General features: G+C 37.2%; 1 protein-coding gene across 1 annotated transcript; it reads right to left on the minus strand.

The window, feature by feature from the left end:
• Positions 1–23,761: 23,761 nt before the first annotated feature.
• On the minus strand, positions 23,762–26,927 carry LOC140892868 (uncharacterized). The gene is made up of 3 exons (XM_073301899.1): positions 26,820–26,927; positions 25,928–26,409; positions 23,762–25,054 (listed from the first exon to the last, which is right to left on the minus strand). The coding sequence occupies exons 1-3, from the start codon at positions 26,839–26,841 to the stop codon at positions 23,990–23,992; spliced, it is 1,569 nt and encodes a 522-aa protein (XP_073158000.1). The 5' UTR covers positions 26,842–26,927; the 3' UTR covers positions 23,762–23,989.
• Between the last annotated feature and the right edge of the window lie 367 nt (positions 26,928–27,294).

Below are 27,294 nucleotides of genomic sequence, written 5' to 3' on the forward strand. Positions count from 1 at the left end.
ATAAAAGATCTGTCTTATAAAATTAACATGTAAAATTATCTCATAAAATTTCAGTGTTTTTTACTTTTTTTTTTGAAACCTGTGTTATTCTAATTAATGAGATTTGCGTTGACAGAGAGTTAGCTAGGACCTAGAATTCCATAATTTAATAAGTTGCTTAGGATCAGTCGAGAGTGTAAATTTTTCGAGACAACCGAAAAAAGATTGTGAGGTGACTCGTATACAGCTTCCTTTTAGCCTTATGGGCCTAGTTCAATTCCAATGCATAGAGGATTCTTAGATTGGCACTACTAAGGTAGTATTTGGGAGAGCTTCTTAGAAGCACTTTTCAGCTTTTCGTTAACAAAAATTTGAAATTTTGTGAAATTTTGTTAACAAAAAACTGAGAAGTGCTTCTTAGAAGCTCTCCCAAACACTACCTAAGTACTATTGTAACCATACCAAGATATATGTTAGAACACGGTTGTCTGTAACAAGAAATATTTTTTGGAGTTTGTTGCTCTGAATTAGTAGCTTCTGTGGTTGATTCTAGGGGAAAAAATGAAGTTTGTAAATCTGATCTACGTTTTTCTAATGATTATTTGGCCTTGAGGCACTCGCACAAGTACTAGTTATATTAATTCGTGTTTTATTATTTCCATTGCATGTTGTTTGTTATGTTGCCAATACCGTAGATAACACAAACTCTTACACAAATATCGTTTAAAGATAAACCTGTCTATTATCACCTTACAGTTTGTCTGAGGATCTCATGTAAAATTTAAATGGGAATTATGAATATTTTCATAGTTTAATGACTTGAATTAGAGACGGTAAAGTCTCATTCGACGTAATATATGATGACGCATACTTTTCGTGAAAGCAGGGTGGATCTCACTCGGCAGAGTAGGGATAGCCAATAGCCTTACCTTGTCTAATATTAAAGAAAAACGAAAAATTGTAATTTTGGTCTTTTATATTTGTTATTTGCGATTTCGATCCTTTATGTTTTTATATTTTAGTTTTAGTTGTAGGTTTCAATTTTTAGCAATTTCAGTCTTTTTAATTCGAAATTGCTTATGTGGCATTATACACGTCAGCTCCACATCAGCAGCGCATTAGTGCCACATAAGCGTCACATCAGAAAAATGACTAAAATTGCCAAAAAAAAATAAAAAAACTGACTAAAACTGAAATCTAAAAATATAAAGCACCAAAATCACAAAGAGACAAACATACATGAATAGAAAAACAATTTTTCATAAAGGAAAAATTGTCTAACTTATTAAAATATATGCTATTTCAGTTTTTTGTAAAACAAGACAATTTCGTTAACGTTATAAAAACTAATAGCACTGTTGTTCCTAATTTGCTTGGTTGCATTGTTTCATTCAACTAATTTTCTTGAGTACACGCTCGTTGATTTCTAAAAATGTGAAAACTTGCTTTCGTCAAAAGTAGGGGTGTTCAAACTTCCGAAAAATCGTAAATCTAAATCGAAAAAACCAAACACTGAATCGAACCGAAAATAAATCGGAATTTGAAATTTGGATATAAATGTTAAAACTGAAATTTATTTGGTTCGATTTCGGATTATATACGTCAAAACCGAATCATCCGAAAAAATCGAAATTTTATTAAATTAATAATTTTATTTATATATTTAGTTGATTGATGTTTATTTAAGTTATTTAGACTTTGAATTTAAAATTTTGACAAAGAAAGCACGTAAAAAAAAATAACGTATTATATTTTAAAATAATATTATAATATTATTTAAAATAACAATATCAAAAATTAATCGACTGAAATAACCAAACCGTTTTAATAGAAAACTGAACCGAACCAAAGCAAAACGGTATATCGGATTATATATTTCAAAAACCAAAAATCGAAAAAACTGAAATAAAAAATCGAAAATCGACCCGACCAATGAACACTCCTAGCCAAAAGAGGAAAAAAAAAAGGACAATTTTTACCTTTTAGCAGTATGTTGGGTTGTGAAACACAAGCAATCTTGATTTTGATGTTAACAAAACTTGTAATTGTGTTTCTAACATATTTCATCAAGTGTTGTAGTTAGTAGATCAAAGATGGAAGGTTTGAGCTGGAAATCAAAGTTCATCAAGCTGGCGCAGTTCAGTAAATCAATCATATCTCATAGCTCGGTGATCCAAATGAATTGAGGTCAAAACGGTTGGAAAGCTTACTCAAATCTCTACAAGTCATATCTCAGGCCAGATGAGTTAATTCGGACGTTATCAAGGTGAAAAAGTGGTCGCAACATCGAGCTGGATGCGAATCGGATCAAAGCTACAGCAACCAGATCAAACAGACCAGCTCTGGTATTTTAGCCAGAACTTACAGCTCGCTTATCCAAACGCAATGACTCTGTATGCGTTACGAAGCTAAGACAATGATCTACAAATCATCTTCAAGAATCTCAATCTGAATCGGAGTTTAAGAAGCAGATAAAGCATGATGAAGTTTCGAGATCTGCACAGAAATTCTGCAGAACAGAATTTCTGACATAGCTTAGTATTTCGAGTATATCTTTCACATACAAACTCGAAATCAAGCGATTCTTGATTCCGTGGAAAGCCAAGAAAAAGGGCTACAACTTTTATTTTCATCACCTTGCCCAGAAATCAGTGAATCAAGAGCTATAAAAAAGTGAAAAGATCAGATTGAATCATGAACGAAGCAGATCAATTGGAATGATGCAGATCAACTAAGAGACTAGATCAACTATGAACCAGAGCATATCAAAGCTCGACCAGATCAAAGTTGGACCAGACCAGATCAAAGCTTGACCATACCAGATGAGTTTGACCAGATCGAATCGGTCAAACCAGTCCGATGAACAGTAAAATCAGCTCAATTTAGAAAATGGACAGCAACTCAAATATGACCGTTGCAACTTCAGAAAGTGTCCAGAAACATCTCAAACGGTCATATTATTGAATCTGACGTTCAAATAATTCTTGGAGCTTATAAATACAACACTTTGAAGATCAAAAACAAGCTTTTGATGGGGATTAAAAGCATGGGCAAATTATAGAAGAAAAATAAGCTAGAATGAGAGCAAGCCCAAGGTGTGAGGAAGAAGATGAAAAGATGAGCTTTCAACGTTAAATCCTCTACACCAAACCCACTTTATAGAACACTTTTTCATGTTCAATATCTTTGTATATGAGTTGAAGAGAGCTCACTCACACACATACGAGAGGCATGCTTTGAAAGATTAGTTGAGTGAAAGTCTTAGCACAAAGACAATAAACATTGTGTTTGTAGTCTTGGCATAAGAGACGTTAAACAATATGCGGATTGTGAGGTTGAGGCCTACGATCGAGAGTGGCTAGGAGTTCTTGTTTAGGCATTGGATAAGTCCTAAATTGGATTGGGTTTGTACAAATGAGTTTGTATAAATCAAAGTCTTCTAGTGGATCCTTCCGAGGTGAAAGAAGGGGTGGCGTAGGAGATTGAGCTCCGAACATCCATAAACAAATTCGTGTCTATTTGTTTATCGCACTTACATTATTATTGCCACTGTTTTAAGATGCATTGTTGAAGCATTATATGTGTTCTTCATAAACCAAAATATAGCATACAAAGTGTTTGATAAAATGCTTCAACCAAACTGTTTTTATTATTTCAACTTGCATTCTTTCAAATGATTTATAAAATGTTTATTCGGTTTCTACGAAGGATTATTTCGAGTGTATTCCGCTTGGTTTGAAAACCAAACTCGATATAATTCATCGATGCTCGGTTTATTTTTTAACATTTCAAGAACGAGCTATTGTAGCTCTAAAATATTTTTAAGTGTGTATTCACCCACCCCCCTCTACACACGTATTTTGATCCTAACAATTGGTATCAGAGCGGTTGTTCTTGAAATAGCATTTTGAAACTGATTTTATATTCAAAATTTCGTTTTTGAGATTTTCTAACACATATATGCATAGTTGATAATTTTTGACAGCTTGCAGCGACTTTGGGAAAAATGGCATAACTCCTTGCTCGAGTGTCCAAACGACAAACCGCTTTTTGATTTGCAAACTAGACTCGTAGAGGATCGCAGCGGTATAAAATTTGCAGCCTGTTCATGCGCGGAAAAATGCAGTTTATTCGTTGAAGACAGACCATGTGCGCTGCGGCAGAAACTGGAAATGGACATAGAGTTGGTGTTTTTGTCAAAAAGCTCAAAGATGTTGCACTCATCAATAGAAGGGACAAAGAAACTCAAATTTCAGTCACACATCATCAAGAAAACTTGGTACACTCATTCTAAATTAGCATTAGAAGAGCTTTTGAGTTTGATTGTCATCTTGATATTCTACTTGTGCTAGCATGTCTTGAATTAAGAATGTCTAGTCATCTTGTAACACCCGGTATTTTTAATTACATAAATCCGCCTGCATAATTAGGATATTTAATTATTTAAATTTATGATTTATGGGTTAAATAATTATGTGAATTATTTATGCATTATTTAATTTATTTTTAAGCATTTAACCCATAATTAGTAATTTTTTTATGATTTTTAGTATTTTTATTATTTGATCGCGTAGACGGGACCGTGGACGGACGAGATGACGACTTTCCACCCAAATTATGTTATGAGCCTTTTTAGAGCCTTAAAATATTATTTCGAGTCTTATTATCTCAAAATTTTAAATATTTGATTTTATTTAATTTTAGGGGTCATTTTTATCCAAAATTAGTCAAGATAATGACTTTTAATCACTTTTAAAAATTCCCTTAATTTTAATTTCGGGATTTTCAATAATGTTTCAGATTTTTTTTAAAGATTTCTTTTAGAGTTTTAGTTAAGTTATATTTTATATATATTATATCCTTAATTATATATTTAGTTACCCTATTTTCTAATAAACTAAAACCTAAACCTATCCCTACCTCCCACGTTTTTCTTCCACTCAGCCGACACCCTCATTCCTCAACCTCTTCATCATCGGCCATCACCATCCAAGAAGCTTTAGACGTGAGTTTTCTAGCTCGAAGGCATTCCGTCGTCGCCTCGTCGTCCCGAAGCCCGTCGTACACGTTTTTAGCTCTATCAATCGGTGTTAAGGCATGATTTTCTTCCCTTTTTAATCCTATATCAGTGTATGTATGTGTGTGGGTGTGTAGCACCGAGACTCATTATCTTTTTGACAGCAAGTTTCGAATTCCTTCTCTTAAACTCTCGGTTTTGACTTCATGATGTTCATACTCACGTTTTTCATGTCCATGGCTAGGTGGGCTGCTGGTCCATGGTTAGAGGGGTCCCTTGGGGTCCCTAGGGTCGAGTGGTAGGGTCGAACATGGGCTGGAATGGGCTAGGATTGGTCTGGTTTGAACTGAACCATGGCTGCCCGTTTTTTTCTGCACAGATTAGGGTTCATGGAAGGCTGCTTCGTGTTCCTTGGCTAGGGTGCATGGGGACCGGGGCTGGGCTAGGTTCGAACCGCCCAGACGTGGGCTACGTCTGGGCGGCGGCGCTCCGGCCAGGGGCGGCCGGAGCGAGGCGGCAGCAGCCCCTAAAGGGCTGCTGCTCGCGGCGGGCAAGGGGAGGAGGAATGGGTGGGTTCGGATTTAGGGTTGCAAGGTGGTTTCGGGCCGGGTCTTGGGTCCGGGTCGGGTCTGGAAAGTCGTGGGTTAAGTTAGTTGGGTCCGGGTCCGGGTTATTTTAATTGGGCTCGGGTATTTTTATTTTTAAGATTTTAAGTTAATTAGGAGTTAAATGGGCTAATTAAATTCCCAAAAATTTAATTAGTACCATTTAATTTATTTGGGCTCCATTAAATTATTTTGGGTTAATTTAATTATTTTTGGGCTTTTATTAATTTTTATTTAAATTTTTAAGTTGGCCAGAAATTTTTATGGGCTTAGGAGCCCATGAAAGTTATTGGGCCTGTTATTGGGCTTTTGGGCCCATTGGGCCAGGGATAGTGTTATTGGGCCTACGTTAGTCTTAATGGGCTTTGGTTGATTTATTGGGCCTAGAAAAGTAGTTAATGGGCTTGTATGTCTAGGGCCAGCAGTTGAATCAAACCATGAGAAATTGCATGTGTCCTGAGTTTATATTTAATTATTTTATGCATGAAAAGTTATTTGAATATTTATATGATATTAGGAAATAAATTAAATATAAATGAAGGACACACAATTTATTTAAGTACATGCATTCATGAAATCAATTTTTATGCTATGATTTAATTTCTATGGTTGAGCAAATAAAATATTTTAGGTGGAAATTGAAGTAGTGTGGCCATTTATGTATGGGCAGTTTCTGCCATTTATGTATGGGTGGTTCGCCACCAGCCTCGTACGATGGTTTCTTAGACTGATCAGTCGCACTATAAGTATGGGTCACACTTACGGATAGGACCATTCGATGTTAAGAAAATAAGTGCTCAACAACTCAAGTATGTATGATATTAAGTATGTTATGTATAATTCAGTGATTATTTAAGCAACAATTATGTTATTATTTTTAAGGCATGCTCATGCACTTATAGTATATGTATTATGTATGAAAGTGTATTAAATTATCTTAAACCCTTGTTAGTATGCATGTTGGGCCTCTAGGCTCACTACACTGATATGGTGCAGGTGAGTATGTAGAGGAGCAGGTTACCCCTACCGGTGGTGAGGACGTATGAGCAGTGCTGCAGTAGCCCCGTGACCGTGACAGCTTCTGAGTCACCATGCTTGAGTCTTATGATACATTTTATTATTTTTATAAGGGTTGAGTTGTTTGGAATATTTTATTAAATAATTTAGTGCATGCACACTTTTTAATTATTTTAATTATGCAGTATATTTTTAAATTATAGGGTTGACTCAGATATTTATTTAATTCATAGAATGCATTTTATTTAAGTATTTAAATTGTTTATTTATTTAGTCATGAATTTATTTTAAGATTTTATTCTGTGCATATATGTATGGGCATATATGTACATATTTTATTTAGTAGAAAAAAAAAAAAAATTCCGCATATTTATTTATTATAGAGTTAGGGTCGTTTCAGTTGGTATCAGAGCACGGTCCTTGGAGGGGTCACTACTGCTATGCTAGCTCAGAAATCCACGCTACCGGTCTGTAAGTTTTAAATGTTTATAGTATGATTTAATTTCTAGAATTTAAGCTAGCCTTAATTTTAAACACTTAGTTATGCATGGCGATTTACGTAAAGTAATATGTGGTGGTGCAGAATGCCTCCCAGACCAGTGAACCGACGTGGGGGACCTCCACCTCCACCTCCACCTCCATCGCCACCTCAGCAGCACCCCATGACAGCACTGGAGCAGGCCAGTGCCACGATGATGGCGGGTATTACTGCCTTGCTGGAGCAGCAGGCTGCCCGTCCCCGACTGTCCCACGAGGAGGACGTCGCAGAGAGGTTCCAGAAGAAGGGGCCTAAGGAGTTTATGGGGACCACCGATCCTTTGGTGGCTGAGGGATGGATTCGCTCTCTGGAGTCCATCTTCGATTATATGGGGATCACAGACACCGACAGGGTGAGTTGTGCGACGTATATGATGAGAGGCGATGCAGCCCTTTGGTGGGAGGGTGCAGTTCGAGGGGTCCATTTACCTACACTGACGTGGGCTGAGTTCAGGCGTATCTTCTACGCCAAATATTTCACTGAGGATGTGCGCAGTCGCATGATCCGAGAGTTCATGAGTCTCCGTCAGGGGGACAGATCTGTGGTGGAGTACGTGAGCCAGTATGAGAGGGGCTGTCATTTTGTGCCCATGATTGCTGATAGTCCGCAGGAGAAGCTGCGACAGTTTGTTGAGGGCTTGAGGGCTGAGATCAGGCATGACGTACGTATGGCAGACGTCTTTACATATGAGTCTGCAGTCAGCAGGGCCTTGCCTTCCGAGGAGGGACGGAGGGAGATACAGAGAGAGCAGCAGGGTAAGAGGCAGTTTGTGCAGTCAGGGTATCAGCGACCATCTTCGCAGCCACCTGCGAAGAAACAGTCTACAGGGCCATCTAAGGGCCCGAATCAGCAGAGGCCTCAGGGGAAGCCACAACAGCAGACTAGGGGCGGGGCCCCTACTCCAGGGAGATATCCAGTGTGTCCGAAGTGTCAGAAGATGCATTCCGGGCAGTGTCTTATGGGAGCAGGAGTCTGCTATCGTTGCAAGGAGCCAGGGCATCAGATTGCCAACTGCCCGCAGAGGCAGAACGTCAGTGGGAGAGTTTATGTGATGCAGGCTGAGGAGGCAGACCCAGATACCTCCTTGATCACCGGTATACCTAACCCCTAGAACTTTTTCAATTCTTTGCTTTTGTTTAAATTGCGATTATATCTGAATGCCTGTTACATGAGTTTAATTATCAGCATGCTAGAATAAGAATTTTGTTTCTTTGTGATTAGAATTAAGGATTTTAGTGTTTTAACCTTGGGAGCATAGTGGTGTGAATTGTTGGGAATCTTCTGCGTGCAGGGAGAATTCTAGTTGGAGGCAACTCCACGTTTGCGTTGCTAGATTCAGGAGCCACGCATTCGTTTATCTCCCGAGATTTTATCAGACGGATAGGCATTTCACCGGAGGTTGTAGACAGTGGTTACGATGTTACCATGCCATCCGGACAGATTATCACTACCACTAGTGTCATCAGGGATCTGGCATTGGAGTTGCAGGGACACTCCATTCGAGCAGATCTAGTGGTTCTTCCATTGACTGGGTTTGACTTGATTTTGGGTATGGACTGGCTATCAGTTAATGGAGCTTCGATTGATTTCCGACGTAGGACAGTGTCAGTGAAGCCAGCAGGAGGTGAGATGTTTACTTTCTTTGCATCTCAGTCTAGCAGTATTCCTCAGATGATATCACTTGTTCGTGCGAGGAAACTGTTGCGCCATGGATGTCAGGGTTTTCTTGCTAGTGTGGTCACTACCTCGGATGTTTCTAGCAGATCTTTATCAGACATAGAGGTGGTACGTGACTATCCAGATGTTTTTCCTGACGATGTGGAGGAGTTCCACCAGTGAGAGAGGTGGAGTTCAGTATTGAGTTGTTGCCAGATACTGTGCCTATCTCTAAGGCACCATATCGACTTGCTCCTACAGAGATGAGAGAGTTGAAGGAGCAGATTCAGGAGCTGTTGGAGAAGGGCTTTCTTCGTCCTAGCTTTTCTCCATGGGGAGCTCCAGTGTTGTTTGTGAAGAAGAAGGACGGCAGCATGAGATTGTGCATTGACTACCGAGAGCTCAACAGAGTCACAGTGAAGAATAAGTATCCGCTACCGAGGATAGAGGATTTATTCGATCAGTTGCAGGGAGCTTCGGTATTCTCCAAGATCGATCTGCGATCTGGTTACCATCAGTTGAGAGTCAGAGATTCAGACGTGTCTAAGACTGCCTTTAGGACACGATATGGGCACTATGAGTTCTTGGTGATGCCCTTTGGGTTGACCAATGCTCCAGCAGTTTTTATGGATCTCATGCATCGTGTCTTCCAGCCGTATCTAGATCAGTTTGTCATTGTATTCATTGATGACATATTGATCTACTCGAGGAGCATTGAGGAGCATTCACAGCATTTGCATACAGCCTTGCAGACTTTGAGGGAGCATCGACTGTTTGCAAAGTTCAGTAAGTGTGAGTTTTGGTTGGAGCAAGTGGCGTTTCTAGGCCACATTATTTCTAGGGATGGGATTGCAGTGGATCAGTCCAAGGTGCAGGCAGTGAGGGATTGGGGGATTCCAAAGAATGCTTCGGAGATTCGTAGCTTCTTGGGTTTAGCAGGATACTATAGGAAGTTCATCAAGGGTTTTTCCTCTATTGCAGTACCCTTGACTTCCTTGACCAAGAAGAACGCGAAGTATAGTTGGAGTCCAGATTGTCAGAGGAGCTTTGATCAGCTGAAGGATGCACTTACTTCAGCACCTGTGTTAGCTATGACAGTGCCACATGAGGAGTTAGTGGTGTACACCGACGCGTCCAAGCTTGGTTTGGGCGCAGTACTTATGCAGAGTGGCAGAGTTATCGCATATGCGTCGCGACAGTTGAAGATTCATGAGCAGAACTATCCGACGCATGATTTGGAGCTTGCAGCAGTGGTATTTGCGTTGAAAATCTGGAGGCACTATCTTTACGGCGAGAAATGCAAGATTTTCACCGATCACAAGAGCCTCAAGTACTTCTTCACCCAGAAGGAGTTGAACATGAGGCAGCGCAGATGGCTTGAGCTTGTGAAGGACTATGATTGTGACATTAGCTACCATCCGGGTAAGGCTAATGTAGTAGCAGATGCTTTGAGTCGAAAGTCGTCAGTGGTATCATGTTTGACTGTACAGTTACCACTACAGACCGAGATTCAGAGATTTGGTTTGGAGTGCTATCCGAGTGGCCATGCACCGAGCTTGTCAGTGTTGACGGTGCAGCCAGTTCTGCGAGATCGGATTAGAGAGGGACAGTCTACTGATGAGGAGTTACAGCGATGGAGACAGAGAGATGAGGCTAGAGGTAATCTCTTGTATACAGTGGAGGATGGCATCGTTCAGTACCATGGGAGGATGTGGGTACCGAACGTTGATCAGTTGAGAGCCGAGATTCTAGCAGAGGCTCATGCATCTCCATACTCCATTCACCCCGGAAGTACGAAGATGTACCGAGACTTGCAGCTATTGTATTGGTGGCCTGGAATGAAGAGTGACATCGGGAGAGTGGTGTCAGAGTGCTTGACTTGTCAGCAAGTCAAAGCAGAGCATCAGCGTCCAGCAGGACTTCTTAGACCTCTCCCTATTCTGGAATGGAAGTGGGAGAATATTACGATGGACTTTGTGGTTGGCTTACCGAGGAGTACCAGAGGGTGTACAGCGATTTGGGTGATTGTGGATAGACTCACCAAGTCAGCTCATTTCTTGCCGGTAAGAACTACTTACACTTTGACACAGTATGCAGAGCTTTACGTCAGAGAGATTGTTAGACTGCATGGCATACCAGTGTCTATCGTGTCAGACAGAGATCCGAGGTTCACCTCAGCGTTTTGGAAGAGTCTGCACACAGCTTTGGGGACTAGACTTTTGTTCAGTACAGCATTTCATCCCCAGACAGATGGGCAGTCCGAGAGAGTGATCCAGGTTCTCGAGGATCTTTTGAGAGCTTGTGTCATCGATTTTCGAGGATCTTGGGAGACTAGACTGCCATTAGTGGAGTTTACCTATAACAACAGCTTTCAGTCGTCTATAGGTATGGCTCCATATGCAGCACTGTATGGGAGGAGATGCAGATCTCCGGTGCATTGGGATGAGGTTGGTGAGCGGATTTTGTTGGGTCCAGAGATTGTGCAGCAGACAGCTGACATTGTGACGCAGATTCGAGACAGGATGAGGACAGCGCAGAGTCGGCAGAAGAGTTATGCGGATGCCAGACGACGCGATTTGGTGTTCGCGGTAGGTGATCACGTATTCTTGAAGGTGTCACCTATGAAGGGAGTAGCGCGTTTTGGGCGGAGGGGCAAGCTTAATCCGAGATACATAGGGCCATTCGAGATCTTGGAGCGAGTTGGCACGTTGGCCTATCGTTTAGCTCTACCACCAGGGCTAGCGGCAGTGCACAACGTTTTCCATGTATCCATGCTTCGGAGATATGTCTCCAATCCGTCGCATGTGTTGGATTTCGAGCCCTTACAGTTGCCACCAGATCTTGTGTACGAGGAGAGACCAGTGCGGATCTTGGCTAGGGAGGAGCGGAGGCTTAGGACGCGGGTCATACCGATGGTCAGAGTCCAGTGGCTGAATCACTCGGAGGAGGAAGCTACTTGGGAGACCGAGGAGGATATGAGGACTCGCTACCCGGAGTTGTTCGGATAAGTACTTTAATTTCGAGGACGAAATTCAATTTAAGGGGGGGAGAATTGTAACACCCGGTATTTTTAATTACATAAATCCGCCTGCATAATTAGGATATTTAATTATTTAAATTTATGATTTATGGGTTAAATAATTATGTGAATTATTTATGCATGATTTAATTTATTTTTAAGCATTTAACCCATAATTAGTAATTTTTTTATGATTTTTAGTATTTTTATTATTTGATCGCGTAGACGGGACCGTGGACGGACGAGATGACGACTTTCCACCCAAATTATGTTATGAGCCTTTTTAGAGCCTTAAAATATTATTTCGAGTCTTATTATCTCAAAATTTTAAATATTTGATTTTATTTAATTTTAGGGGTCATTTTTATCCAAAATTAGTCAAGATAATGACTTTTAATCACTTTTAAAAATTCCCTTAATTTTAATTTCGGGATTTTCAATAATGTTTCAGATTTTTTTTAAAGATTTCTTTTAGAGTTTTAGTTAAGTTATATTTTATATATATTATATCCTTAATTATATATTTAGTTACCCTATTTTCTAATAAACTAAAACCTAAACCTATCCCTACCTCCCACGTTTTTCTTCCACTCAGCCGACACCCTCATTCCTCAACCTCTTCATCATCGGCCATCACCATCCAAGAAGCTTTAGACGTGAGTTTTCTAGCTCGAAGGCATTCCGTCGTCGCCCCGTCGTCCCGAAGCCCGTCGTACACGTTTTTAGCTCTATCAATCGGTGTTAAGGCATGATTTTATTCCCTTTTTAATCCTATATCAGTGTATGTATGTGTGTGGGTGTGTAGCACCGAGACTCATTATCTTTTTGACAGCAAGTTTCGAATTCCTTCTCTTAAACTCTCGGTTTTGACTTCATGATGTTCATACTCACGTTTTTCATGTCCATGGCTAGGTGGGCTGCTGGTCCATGGTTAGAGGGGTCCCTTGGGGTCCCTAGGGTCGAGTGGTAGGGTCGAACATGGGCTGGAATGGGCTAGGATTGGTCTGGTTCGAACTGAACCATGGCTGCCCGTTTTTTCTGCACAGATTAGGGTTCATGGAAGGCTGCTTCGTGTTCCTTGGCTAGGGTGCATGGGGACCGGGGCTGGGCTAGGTTCGAACCGCCCAGACGTGGGCTACGTCTGGGCGGCGGCGCTCCGGCCAGGGGCGGCCGGAGCGAGGCGGCAGCAGCCCCTAAAGGGCTGCTGCTCACGGCGGGCAAGGGGAGGAGGAATGGGTGGGTTCGGATTTAGGGTTGCAAGGTGGTTCCGGGCCGGGTCTTGGGTCCGGGTCGGGTCTGGAAAGTCGTGGGTTAAGTTAGTTGGGTCCGGGTCCGGGTTATTTTAATTGGGCTCGGGTATTTTTATTTTTAAGATTTTAAGTTAATTAGGAGTTAAATGGGCTAATTAAATTCCCAAAAATTTAATTAGTACCATTTAATTTATTTGGGCTCCATTAAATTATTTTGGGTTAATTTAATTATTTTTGGGCTTTTATTAATTTTTATTTAAATTTTTAAGTTGGCCAGAAATTTGTATGGGCTTGGGAGCCCATGAAAGTTATTGGGCCTGTTATTGGGCTTTTGGGCCCATTGGGCCAGAGATAGTGTTATTGGACCTAAGTTAGTCTTAATGGGCTTTGGTTGATTTATTGGGCCTAGAAAAGTAGTTAATGGGCTTGTATGTCTAGGGCCAGCAGTTGAATCAAACCATGAGAAATTGCATGTGTCCTGAGTTTATATTTAATTATTTTATGCATGAAAAGTTATTTGAATATTTATATGATATTAGGAAATAAATTAAATATAAATGAAGGACACACAATTTATTTAAGTACATGCATTCATGAAATCAATTTTTATGCTATGATTTAATTTCTATGGTTGAGCAAATAAAATATTTTAGGTGGAAATTGAAGTAGTGTGGCCATTTATGTATGGGCAGTTTCTGCCATTTATGTATGGGTGGTTCGCCACCAGCCTCGTACGATGGTTTCTTAGACTGATCAGTCGCACTATAAGTATGGGTCACACTTACGGATAGGACCATTCGATGTTAAGAAAATAAGTGCTCAACAACTCAAGTATGTATGATATTAAGTATGTTATGTATAATTCAGTGATTATTTAAGCAACAATTATGTTATTATTTTTAAGGCATGCTCATGCACTTATAGTATATGTATTATGTATGAAAGTGTATTAAATTATCTTAAACCCTTGTTAGTATGCATGTTGGGCCTCTAGGCTCACTACACTGATATGGTGCAGGTGAGTATGTAGAGGAGCAGGTTACCCCTACCGGTGGTGAGGACGTATGAGCAGTGCTGCAGTAGCCCCGTGACCGTGACAGCTTCTGAGTCACCATGCTTGAGTCTTATGATACATTTTATTATTTTTATAAGGGTTGAGTTGTTTGGAATATTTTATTAAATAATTTAGTGCATGCACACTTTTTAATTATTTTAATTATGCAGTATATTTTTAAATTATAGGGTTGACTCAGATATTTATTTAATTCATAGAATGCATTTTATTTAAGTATTTAAATTGTTTATTTATTTAGTCATGAATTTATTTTAAGATTTTATTCTGTGCATATATGTATGGGCATATATGTACATATTTTATTTAGTAGAAAAAAAAAAAATTTCCGCATATTTATTTATTATAGAGTTAGGGTCGTTTCACATCTCCCTTACAATTGTGGTTGTGTTTAGTGACTAAAGGGACGCTTAAATGCTTCATGAATACTTCAGTTGGCATGTCAATCTTGATTTTGTGTTGCTTGATAGTTTGAGATAATTTGGTTCAATCTTGATGAAGCTTGTTATTTGTCAACTTGTTTATTTGTTGTGCATTGTATTTTTTTTAAAAAAAATGTCGTTTAGTTATCCCTCTACTTTTATCGATTTTAAAGTTTCAAAAATATAGGGGGAGAGCTAATTATAATTTTAAGGGTGAGAAATTTTTTTGCTTAAAATACACCTTTTTGATTCACACAAAAAGGGAGAGAAATATGTTAGATAAAAATAATGTTCGTATTTTTATCCAAGTTTTGTGATCATCAAAAAGGGGAAGATTGTTGGGTTGTGAAACACAAGCAATCTTGATTTTGATGTTAACAAAACTTGTTATTATGTTTCTAACATATTTCATCAAGTGTTGTAGTTAGTAGATCAAAGATGGAAGGTTTGAGCTGGAAATCAAAGTTTATCAAGCTGGTGCAGTTCAGTAAATCAATCATATCTCATAGCTCGGTGATCCAAATGAATTGAGGCCAAAACGGTTGGAAAGCTTACTCAAATCTCTACAAGTCATATCTCATGCCAGATGAGTTAATTCGGACGTTATCAAGGTGAAAAAGTGGTCGCAACATCGAGCTGGATGCGAATCGGATCAAAGCTACAGCAACCAGATCAAACAGACTCTGGTATTTTAGCCATAACTTACATCTCGTTTATCCAAACGGGATGATTCTGTATGCGTTACGAAGCTAAGACAATGATCTACAAATCATCTTCAAGAAGCTCAATCTGAATCGGAGTGTAAGAAGCAGATAAAGCATGATGAATTTTCGAGATCTGCACAGAAATTCTGCAGAACAGAATTTCTGACATAGCTTAGTATTTCGAGTATATCTTTCACATACAAACTCGAAATCAAGCGATTATTGATTCCATGGAAAGCCAAGACAAAGGGATACAACTTTTATTTTCATCACCGTGCCCAAAAATCAGTGAATCAAGAGCTATAAGCAAGTGAAAAGATCAGATCGAATCATGAACGAAGCAGATCAATTGGAATGATGCAGATCAACTAAGAGACTAGATCAACTATGAACCAGAGCATATCAAAGCTCGACCAGATCAAAGTTGGACCAGACCAGATCAAAGCTTGACCATACCAGATGAGTTTGACCAGATCGAATCGGTCAAACCAGTCCGATGAACAGTAAAATCAGCTCAACTTCAAAAAATGGACAGCACTCAAATATGACCGTTGCAACTTCAGAAATTGTCCAGAAACATCTCAAACGGTCATATTATTGAATCTGATGTTCAAATAATTCTTGGAGCTTATAAATACAACACTTTGAAGATCAAACACAAGCTTTTGATGGGGATTAAAAGCATGGGCAGATTATAGAAGAAAAATAAGCTAGAATGAGAGCAAGCCCAAGGTGTGAGGAAGAAGATGAAAAGATGAGCTTTCAACGTTAAATCCTCTACACCAAACCCACTTTACAGAACACTCTTCCATGTTCAATATCTTTGTATATGAGTTGAAGAGAGCTCACTCACACACATACGAGAGGCATGCTTTGAAAGATTAGTTGAGTGAAAGTTTTAGCACAAAGACATTAAACATTGTGTTTGTAGTCTTGGCATAAGAGACGTTAAACAATATGCGGATTGTGAGGTTGAGGCCTACGATCGAGAGTGGCTAGGAGTTCTTGTTTAGGCATTGGATAAGTCCTAAATTGGATTGGGTTTGTACAAATGAGTTTGTATAAATCAAAGTCTTCTAATGGATCCTTCCGAGGTGGAAGAAGGGGTGACGTAGGAGATTGAGCTCCGAACATCCATAAACAAATTCGTGTCTATTTGTTTATCGCACTTACATTATTATTGCCACTGTTTTAAGATGCATTGTTGAAGCATTTTATGTGTTCTTCATAGACCAAAATATAGCATACAAAGTGTTTGATAAAATGCTTCAACCAAACTGTTTTTATTATTTCAACTTGCATTCTTTCAAATGATTTATAAAATGTTTATTCGGTTTCTACGAAGGATTATTTCGAGTTTATTCCGCTTGGTTTGAAAACCAAACTCGATATAATTCATCGATGCTCGGTTTATTTTTTAACATTTCAAGAACGAGCTATTGTAACTCTAAAATATTTTTAAGTGTGTATTCACCCCCCCTCTACACACGTATTTCGATCCTAACACAGTATTTGTGAGATTTGTTTCATTTTCGGGAACAACACTCATCACGCGAAAGAATAACATTTTGACCTCATGTGAAACTCATAAAAATCATGAAACCCCCCGTATAAATTAATAGGCGAAAATCACCCTTTGTTATTCAAAATACAGCTCACGTGCCCCATCCGATTTTTTTGAAGTTTTTAATTATTTTTAACTTAAGTAAAGACTATTTTACCCTCATAATTTTAATAGGAAAAATACACCCATTTGTGTTTACAACATCGTTCCTTAAAGTTGTTTAGGAGATTTGGAAGAAAACCCTAATCCCCAATTCACTCACAATTGTGGAAGCGTACGCAAATCTCTGGCGGTGTTGCCAAATTCGGTACTGTGTTATATTTCTCTTTCATTGTATGGATTTGTCGATGAAGTTTTATGTATGGTATGGGGTAGGTTTAAGCTTAACCCGAAGAGTACATATCCGGAAATAGTGTATGTTGTAGGTATGAAATATGAGTTTAAAAATATGAACTTCGACAGGTTTAATTTTTAGAATTTATATGATATATACCAGTTGTGTGGTGGAAATAAGTTTAATGTCAATTTATTTTATCGAATTCCTGGTATAGTGATTGAACCTGGTTTAAAAACTATTTTGGAGATGCTGATATAGCAAATATGTATGCATTGTATAGGGATTCATACTTGGTAACCATTTGGATAGAAGAGACAATGGTAGACCCTAAAATCGTGTTAGACCCATTAGGAAACGTTGTATCTGTTGAAATTTTTTTTAGTTCCAATCATGTAGGTTATCTTGAATATAAAACAGATGGTAATGACCAAGAAACTCCATCTGTATATGATCCAAAGTTGAAAAATGCTTATGTACTAAATGATCCTAAAATTCCAGCATCTGATCAAGTTTTTGAGGATGAATGTGGCCAAATGAATTTTGAAACTAATTGTGACCAAATTACAGTTGAGTCGATCAATCAGAGGATATAATTATTGATTTTATGCTTCAGTAATTTCAATTAAATTGAGAGTGCAATCTTGTTTTTTAGTAGAGTAGAATTAGATTAATAAATTATCTTGATTAATCATGAGTTTATTAGATCAAATTAATTTATTGGAGTTTAATTTAATTGAGTCCGATCAGGTCCCTTTGGTGGCTCGAATATAAAATTGAATAAATTATAGGAATTATAATTTATGGAATTCGTAGGAATAAATTAATATGATTATAATTATATCATTATCTATGGAAAATTTAAATTAAGACTTATTTGATATGATAAGATATGATACGATATGATAATCTATTAATTTATATATAAAAAAAGATAATTACACAATTTGAAATTATCTTATCTTTCTAGACTAGTTTTATATAACGTAGTCTGACAGAAATTTGTGACCACACACGAATAATCTTACGTTCGAATTTGAGAGAACACCGGAGAAGGCTTGAGGGTTTGAAGCTTTGAGGTGCAGATAAAGCACGCTTCAAAGGTAATCTCAATTTTTTTGTGTGTTTAATTAATTAATTCGTGTTAAATATCTAGAATAGTCATGATCATGTTGTTTTGAGATTATTGGAATCACATCAAATTAATTCTCGTGATTCGATCTTCTCAGTCTTGGCTACAATTACAGCCTCTGATAAAAATAATGATGGCGTACTTGTGAGAAAGGTGATTGTTCTGGTCCTGCCTTTTGTGAATTTGATACACATGAACAACTTTTGAAAGAATGTATTCCCTCCTTGGATGATATTTATGAAAATATTCCAATTTCTTCTCCTCTTGAAAATCCAAATCCCTCTTGATAATGTTTTAAGTAGTGAGGATGAAAGAATTTTAGATTCTAGTAAATTTGATGACTCATCGTAAGAAAATTATTCGGCTTCACCATCTGAAATTTTGGAGGATAATGAGGGGAGCAGTGGTGAAGAAACTCTACAAACAATTTGAATATTGAGGATGATGTGTTTCCAAAGGAAAGTGAACTGAGAAATAAGATCAAGAAAAAGAGAAAAGTCAGTGATAAGAGGAAAGAATGTGAAAATGGAGATGACTTAGAATGGTTAAGTGAGGCAGATGGGGATGATGATGATTTAAGTATGAGGGGATCTGATGAAGAGAGACCTAGACATCCTACTTTCAAAGAAAGACAAGATATGAAGAAGTTTTCCCTCGTTATGGGAATGAAATTCAAGAGTGCACAAGAATTTAGGGAGGTTTTGAGAAACCACAGTGTTAGAAAGTGTTATGAGCTAGTGTTGAAGAAAAATGAAAGGACTAGGATAACAGGTGAGTGCAAACATGGTTGTAATTGGAGGATTCATGCATCTTTGGTCATGGTGGACCAATATTTCAGATCAAGACTATCAAGGGTAAACACAATTGTGCTAGAAGTAATGAGAATAAGTTTTCCATCTCTAGGTATTTAGCTAAGAGAATTCATAATATTGTTATAGATAATCCTGATACAAAAATTGAACATCTACGAAATTTGATAAAGTCAAAATGTGAAGTTGATGTAAGTAAATGGAAGGTGATAAGGGCTGAAAGGGCTGCTATTAAGAAGATCAAAGGTGTTGGTAGTGTACAATATCATCATCTATGAGATTATTGTAAGACAGTGAGAAATTTTAACCCATGAAGTATACTTATTCTCAAAGAAAGGATGATTTTGAGCCCCCAATTTTTGATAAGCTTTATTTTATCTTGCATGCAATGAAAGCTTCTTTCTTAGTAGGTTGTAGGCCAATTTGGTCTAGATGGCTGTTTTTGAAAATAGTACATGGTGGCCAACTATTGGCAACTGCTGGTAGGGATGAAAATGACAATATGGTGCCTATAGCCTTTGCAATGGTACAAGTTGAGAACATAGAAAATTTGACATGGTTTCTCACAATTCTGTTGGAAGATATAGGAGGCATAAGAGAAGATAAATAAACTTTCATATCAGATAGACAGAAAGGACTAGTGGAAGCATTCAAAGAACTTGTTCCTGATTCTGAGCATAGATATTGCTTGAGGCACATGTATCAAAACTTCAAAAAAAAAAATGTTCAAAAGTTTGGATTTGAAAGACTTGTTCTGGAAGGCTGCAACAATAGGAAACAAAAATGAGTTTGAGGAGCATATTAAAAAAGTTGCATTGGTAGATCCTAAATGAATGTTAGCCAAGAGACAGCATGTGAATAATTCAAAAAAATTCCACTAGTACACTGGGTTAGAAGTCATTTCTCTGGGGGGATGCTTGTGTGATGTTGTGGTGAACAACTTGTCTGAATCTTTCAACAGCTACATTATGGAAGCAAGAGACAAACTTATCATAACAACGCTAGAGTGTATAAGAAACAAGCTGATGAAGAGAATTCAATTGAGAAAGGTTGGGATGGAGAAATACATTGGCCATATATGTCCTATCATATTGAAAAAGATCAACAAAAATCAAAATTTTTCTAGAAACTGTATGCAATCTATTCGGGTTAAAATTACCATCAAATTCAGTGTTTGTCGGTTCATGGGGTATTAACTCAGCATGTGTTGATTTGGTGAAAACTTGCATGTGTGGAATATTCCAATTATATGGTTTGAAGGATTTTGTTTACAAATGTTATATCAGGGATGAATATACACTCATACATAATATATGTCGTTCCTGGGAAAACTGATTATTTCAAAACACCTTAGCAAAAACTTAAAGCACGAATTTATAAGAGCAAGAATGACATACCTCAAAAGATGAGAAGGAGACAAGCTGATGAGGGGAATAATGTTTCAACAAGGGTCTTACACACATACATGCTCAAGATTGAAAAAATCACATAATAAGGCAACTTGTAACAATCCAATTCATCCAAGTTCAAAATATTTTAAGGTACCTTCATATATTTCAATTACAAAGTCATAGTTGACTGTTTTTTACAATAATTCAATGTAGGGGACTGGTCAAGAACCTGCTAGCAATCAAGAAACAAATGCAGTAGCTACAACTAGAGATGCAAGTGCTAGATCTAGGCCCTCAAACAAAGCACCGACTAGTAGGTATATATATATATATATATATATATATATATTATATATATATATATATATATATATATATATATATATATAGAGAGAAATTTTCAGTTGCCCAACCATGTTTTTTCACTTGGTCCGCGACCACTAAAACCCGGTAGTGGGTTTTAGTGATGCAAAAAAAAAAAACAAAAACCACTAAAACCCACTACCGGATTTTAGTGGTCGCGGACCAAGTGAAAAAACATGGTTGGGTAGCTGAGCATTCCTCCATATATATATATATATATATATATATATTCAAGTCTAAGTAGTAGATTGGTGGTATTGTGTAATGTACATATTTTGTGTGTTATATTGTGTAATTTGGTGTCGTATTATGAATTTAACATATATGAATGATTGTAGAATATTAACAGTGCTGTAAGAAGTGTGCAAATGAGCCATTTGAATAAGGCAAAAATATATGCAAGTGCGAGTGCGGATTCTAGTTCTATTGCAAGACCAACTGGAGGTTCAAGTGCCAAAGCCTGAGCCACTTCAACGGGAGATGCAACGGCAAGAGCTAGAGCCACTGCAATTGGTGATTCAACTTTTCAGATCTAGATCTACGGCCACTGCAACTGGAAATAAAAATGCCAGAGCTAGAGCTACAGGCACTACAACTAGAAATGAAAGTGTTGTTGCTTCGAGTCAAAGAACAAGCTCTAGTTCAAGTGCTTTTGCTGCAAACACCAATTCATCAAGGTTGGCAAGAATGTTGCCAAGATTAGGGATGTAGGCTGTAAATGACGGTATTTTTGTCGCATTTTGTATAGTTATTAGTGATTGAAAAAGATAGGGGTTGTAGGCTACTGAGATATTTGTAGTGTTTTGTATTAAGTCGTGAATGATAAACTTTACAGACTCGGTTATGTCTTTTGAATCATATGAAATGCAAGATCTACAAAGTATGTTTTATTACAACTAATTGAGTGTTACTTTTTGTTTGAATGATTTTAATTGTTTTATTTCCATCACGGTAGCTATTATATTTAGTTGAAATTAAATGTCACAAATTGCATCATTGATGAACTGAAAAAACACAGGAAATTGGAATTGCATATTTCAATATTGGGCTACAATATAATGACACATATTGCATATTTCAACACATTGAAACACACGGGAATGGATCCCCTACTGTGGCCCTTTCCACAGTAGGGGATGCTGTCAAAACGACACCACAGCAACATTTCCCTTTCTTTTTCTTTTTTTTTTAAATATATTTTAATTCTTTTTTTACACTTTATAACTTTTTGTTTTGTTTTGTTTTTTTTTTTTAATACATTATAATTTATATATATATATATACTAGTTTTTTTATCATGTCAAATTTTATTGTGTAATTTTCTTATTATAATTTATACTTTTATATTGATAATTTTTGCACTACCACACAAATTTCTTCCTTAAAATATAAATATATTATTTAAATTTAGTTTTTTGGGCTTTTAGTTTTCATCTTTCTTTTATTCCCTCTAAAAATTTTCAATTTTAAAAATTTTTTAGGCTATTTTTTTATATATTTTATTTGTTTTATTTAAATTTTTGGAATTTTTTTATTTTTTTTGGCATTTTGTTTTTCTTTCTTTTGGGAGGAAGACATAGTTTGTGTTTTATTTTTACTCAGTTTTCACATGTTTGATTATTTTTTTTTTTAGTCCTTTTTTCTATTCATTTTTAAAAAAATTACAACAGGGGAGGAGAATATTTGAATATAAAACGTTCGATTTTTTTAAACATTTGTATTTCAATTTTTTAAAATTGTTTGGTTACCAAATTTATTTATTTTCAGAGTATAACATATAATTATTTATTTTTGTTTTTATATTGACATATTTAATCAATTGGTATATTATTATATTATATATTGTAAAAAGATAAATTATAACAAAAAAATTGATACAAGAAAAATTGAAAATATAAAATAAAAAAAAAAAAATTAGACTGTATTAAAAAAAAAGGTAAAAAAAGAAAACAAAAGACAAGGTGAAATCAAAATATATATAAAAAAATGTATAGAAAAAAAAAAAAAAGAAATGTTGCTGTGGTGTCCACAGCATCCCCTACTGTGGCAAGGGCCACAGCAGGGGATCCATTCCCGAAACACACATACTCAAATGAAACACACAAACTCAAAATACATCAACAATGGGCTACGGGCTACAGTACGACACATATTATCTTCACATTACTTCAACAGAAGAACGATAAGCATTATTAGAAGCAAAACACAACCCATGAAACATGGACATAACAAGCTTCAATTGCACAACTATTTCTTCCTGGCACAGTGAAAGCAACCTCCTTTTCAAAGGTTTATCTCTGTTGTTCACACCACCATAGTTGTTGTTACTCTGACCTCTAAATTCACCGTCACATTCATCTCCGTTTTCATTTGGAAACAAAGTATAATCATCGAGATGACACCAACGAAAGAAACCACATTGGTTCTTCGAGCAACTATAGTATAACAGACCCTTTGCTTTCTTCTTATTTAACACGACCTTGATATCAGCTCTAACATTACAAGAACAAGTTGGAGGAGTTGGGTACCTTAAATCCAAGCTCTCCAAAATGGTTGATTTTCTCTGTCTCTAAGAAAACTCCATTAAAACCTTTCAAGAAATGGCGTTCCAATTATGGTAGTGGAGAGATAAAATAGCCAATGATTTAATATAGGGTTAAAGCTCACTTACGGTACTTTGGGATTAAAACTCTTTAAAAAAGCCAAAAATACTTGCGTTCACGGCGCGTGAATATTACTTCCCGGATTTAAGGTAATGAGCTGCATTCTAAATAACAGAGGATGATTTTCGCCTATTAAATTTACACGGGAGGTTTCATGATTTTCATGAGTTTTCCAGGGGGCAGGGTCAAAATGCTATTCTCCACTCATATCACGCTTATAAAAAAACATTCTTCAAATTAAAAATGGACATTTACAGATACCCTTGCTTGAATATACTCATTAGTCTTGTGGACGCTGAGACTTGAAAGGCTTCCTCAAACATGCCATGAAAAGCCATTAGCCTTGAGAAAATCGAAATATAAGAATAGAAAGCAACAGGAAAATCATAACAAGTGAATTTGATTAGTTAGCTTTCTTGGGAAAAAATCGGATGCTATAGTATTTTCCCTCGTCCTATGGGCTTCCCAACGCAGCCTCTTTCGACTTGTGTTTCTTTCCAAGCATATGTTCATTTAGAGCTTTTTCGCAGGGGGCACTAAGTTGACAAAGGGCACACCTCCACTCCTCCTTAGATTTCTTGTTTGCAATAACATCAGCAGGAAGCTCAACATTCCCCAATTTATGAGCGTTGATGACTTTGCTTGACTTACAATCCTTCTTCCTCGGATCATTCTCATTCTTCTCTACTTTTTTAATCACTTCTGCTTGAGTTTTCTTCAAATGTTCTGATTTTGGGTTTCCCGAAAATGGCAAATCATCTTTCTTTGATGTTGTCTTCCCCCTCTTCTCTTCCACGTGAATTGACTTGGTAGGTTTCTTGGGAGAAAGTCCCATGCTACAGTTTTGTCCAGTCCCCTGAGCTCTTAATGCAGCCACTTTTGACTTGTGTTTCTTTCCGAGAACATGTTCGTTTAGATCGTTTTCGCTGGTGGCAATAACTTGGCAAAGTGCACACCTCCACTCCTCCTTAGATTTCTTATTTGCACTAACAACAGCAGGAAGCTCAATATTCCCCGATTTATGAGCGTTCAGGACTTCGCTGAACTTACAACCCTTCTTCCTCGGATCATTCTCCTTCTTCCGTACTTTTCGAATCACTTCTGCTTGAGTTTTCTTCAAATGTTCTGATTTTGGGTTTTTTTCCGACAATGGCAAATCATATTTCTTTGATGTTGCAGCCTTCCCCACCTTATGAGCAGACAAAGATAGTGCTTTAAGTTTCACTCCCTTCTCTTTCACGTGAATTGACTTGGTAGGCTTCTTGGTAAAAAGTCCGATGCTATAGTTTTTTCCAGTCTTCTGAGCTCTCAATGCAGCGACTTTCGACTTATGTTTCCTTCCAAGAACATGTTCATTTAGATCCTTTTCACTGGTGGCCATAATTCGGCAAAGCGCACAGCTCCACTTCTCCTTGGATATCTTATTTGCAATAACATCAGCAAGAAGCTCAATATTAACTGCTTCAGGGGGGGTTACATCATTCACCTTCGATCCAGATACATTTTCATCTGGCTTTGTCTACAAGATTGAAACAAAATCAATAATCAATATGATGTTATGTAGACTTGTATTTATTTTCACCCAGATGGCGCCATAAATTTTGCATTCATATACTAAATGTCCACAATGACTAAGTCGAACTTTCATTCAGTATACTCCTTTAAAGAATTCCAACATTTCATAAAAACAAAAATTCCAACATTCATCAAATTAAGTAGGAAAAGTAGAGTTGATTATACAGTCAATCATCAGATTCATTTAAGTCCACTACATGAGAAATGTGCCAGCTGATAACAGTAAATGCCAGTTTCCTCATTTCTATTTTTCACACATTTTGGCATACTTAAAGAATGATATGCCCATAACACCAGGTATGTATCTACTAACAGGCACCAAATAGAAAAGAGGGTAACCACTAACCACGCAATATCAAAGTTTCTCAAGTATAACCTTGTTACGAAGATCTCGGTGTATGCAAAACTACGTTCATGTTCCCACTCCTCAGTGACGCTGAACTCTAGTTTTGATTCGACTCTATTGGTGGAATGATGCTTTAAAACACCCACGAATGATCACTTTTACGATCGTTGATACATGTAAATTGAAATAGAAAAAATGTGGTAGATCATGTAGGTACTCAAGGAGATCGATTCTATGATATCTGCTTTCAAATCTTCCCCAATTTTTTTTGTTTCTACTTAATTTAAGTATCCAACTCTAACAAGGAAAGCTTTGATTGGCATTCCAAAGAATAAAATGTGTCAGAAACTTCAAATACCAACATATGAAACTCCTCCAATGCCCCTTAAAGCTGGAACACATCATTAGCCAAGTCATCACAAAATTTTAGTTCTTAAGACACTCATGCACAAAAGACAGAGGCATGCTAACCAGCAAAAGAATTCTTTCTTTTTCTTTGTTACCCTTCGATGCATTCTTAATCTCTGAAATCCTCAAGTCAGCAGCACCCCTCTGAAATGGCAAAGTCTCCAATCTTCCGTTCTCAATCCTTTTCAGCTTCTCCTTATCCTCAAGTGTCATTCCAAGTCTTTCCTCTGCAGACCATCCTGCTTTTGGCACCAAAAGTGAAGGCCTCATTGGTGATTCTGGCCCCATCAGTGGTGATGAACCAAAAGGAAACCCAGAGCCGGTTTGCCTCATAGCCATTTCCCTCTCCATCATCAACTCCAGCCTCACCTCTGCTTCTAGAACACGTCTTTTCACAATCTCAAACGTGATTATTTCCTCCCTAATTCTCTCCTTTTCGATTTCCCTTTGAATCGCCTCGTGCAAGTCTTGAGGATGAGGGTGGGGATGCTCGTTTCGTATGTATCCATTCTGATTCCACCTAAATTCTGGGTCCGTGTACCCAGCTGAAACAACATAAATCAAACATGAAATAAAGTCAAAAGTAACACATCAGAAGTGGCATTTCAAGTTAAATGAACAACTATCAGGTATCCTCAAAATATGGGAACTATTAGACAAACTAATCAAATACAAAATGGTTCATGTAATATTATATTCCAGAATGAAACCATTGCTTCCATACAACACCTCTTTGCATACTATTTTTCGAAGTAAACGTGATAAAACACTTTTTTTAAATAAAAAAAAAATCCCAATTCTCATCTCATCAAACAACTCAACCATCCTCTAAAAGGTAAAAATACACGTATAAACTCATTCACAGTGTATACATCCAAAACGTTGATGAAAAATAAAGAAGAATGACAACCAGTAGATATATGGAAGATCAAAGCAATCGGGAGAGTGTACGTACCCACATGATATAGAGGATCCATCTCTGTAATTCTTCAGTTGTCGACAAGTGCATATGAATATGCAGACACCTTTACTCAAAAGAAAAGAATACGAAGAGACTTTTTTTTTTTTAATATGAAGAGACTTTGGTTGTGAAGGACGGACCCAAGAAATTTACTATTATTAGTTTTTTATTGCGCGTTTGGATTTTTTTTTCTTCGCCAAATTGGATGCCGCAGTGTTTGGTAGAATTTTTATAAATCAATTCTTAGTTTTTTCTTAATAAAATTTCACAAAATTTCAAAAATTTGTTAAGAAAAAGCTGAAAAGTGCTACTTAAAAACTCTTCTAAACACTATCTAAATTTCCGTAATTCAAATATAAATGTCAGGGAAACTTCATTTTAACTCTGTGACACTATTATGTTTGGAAATGTATTTTATAAATAAATGTTTTTAGTATTTATTTTAAGTAAAAAAAATTAAAGTGTTTGT

The sequence above is a fragment of the Henckelia pumila genome, chromosome 3 (genome assembly GCF_033568475.1).
Source record: "Henckelia pumila isolate YLH828 chromosome 3, ASM3356847v2, whole genome shotgun sequence".
NCBI lineage: Eukaryota > Viridiplantae > Streptophyta > Magnoliopsida > Lamiales > Gesneriaceae > Henckelia > Henckelia pumila.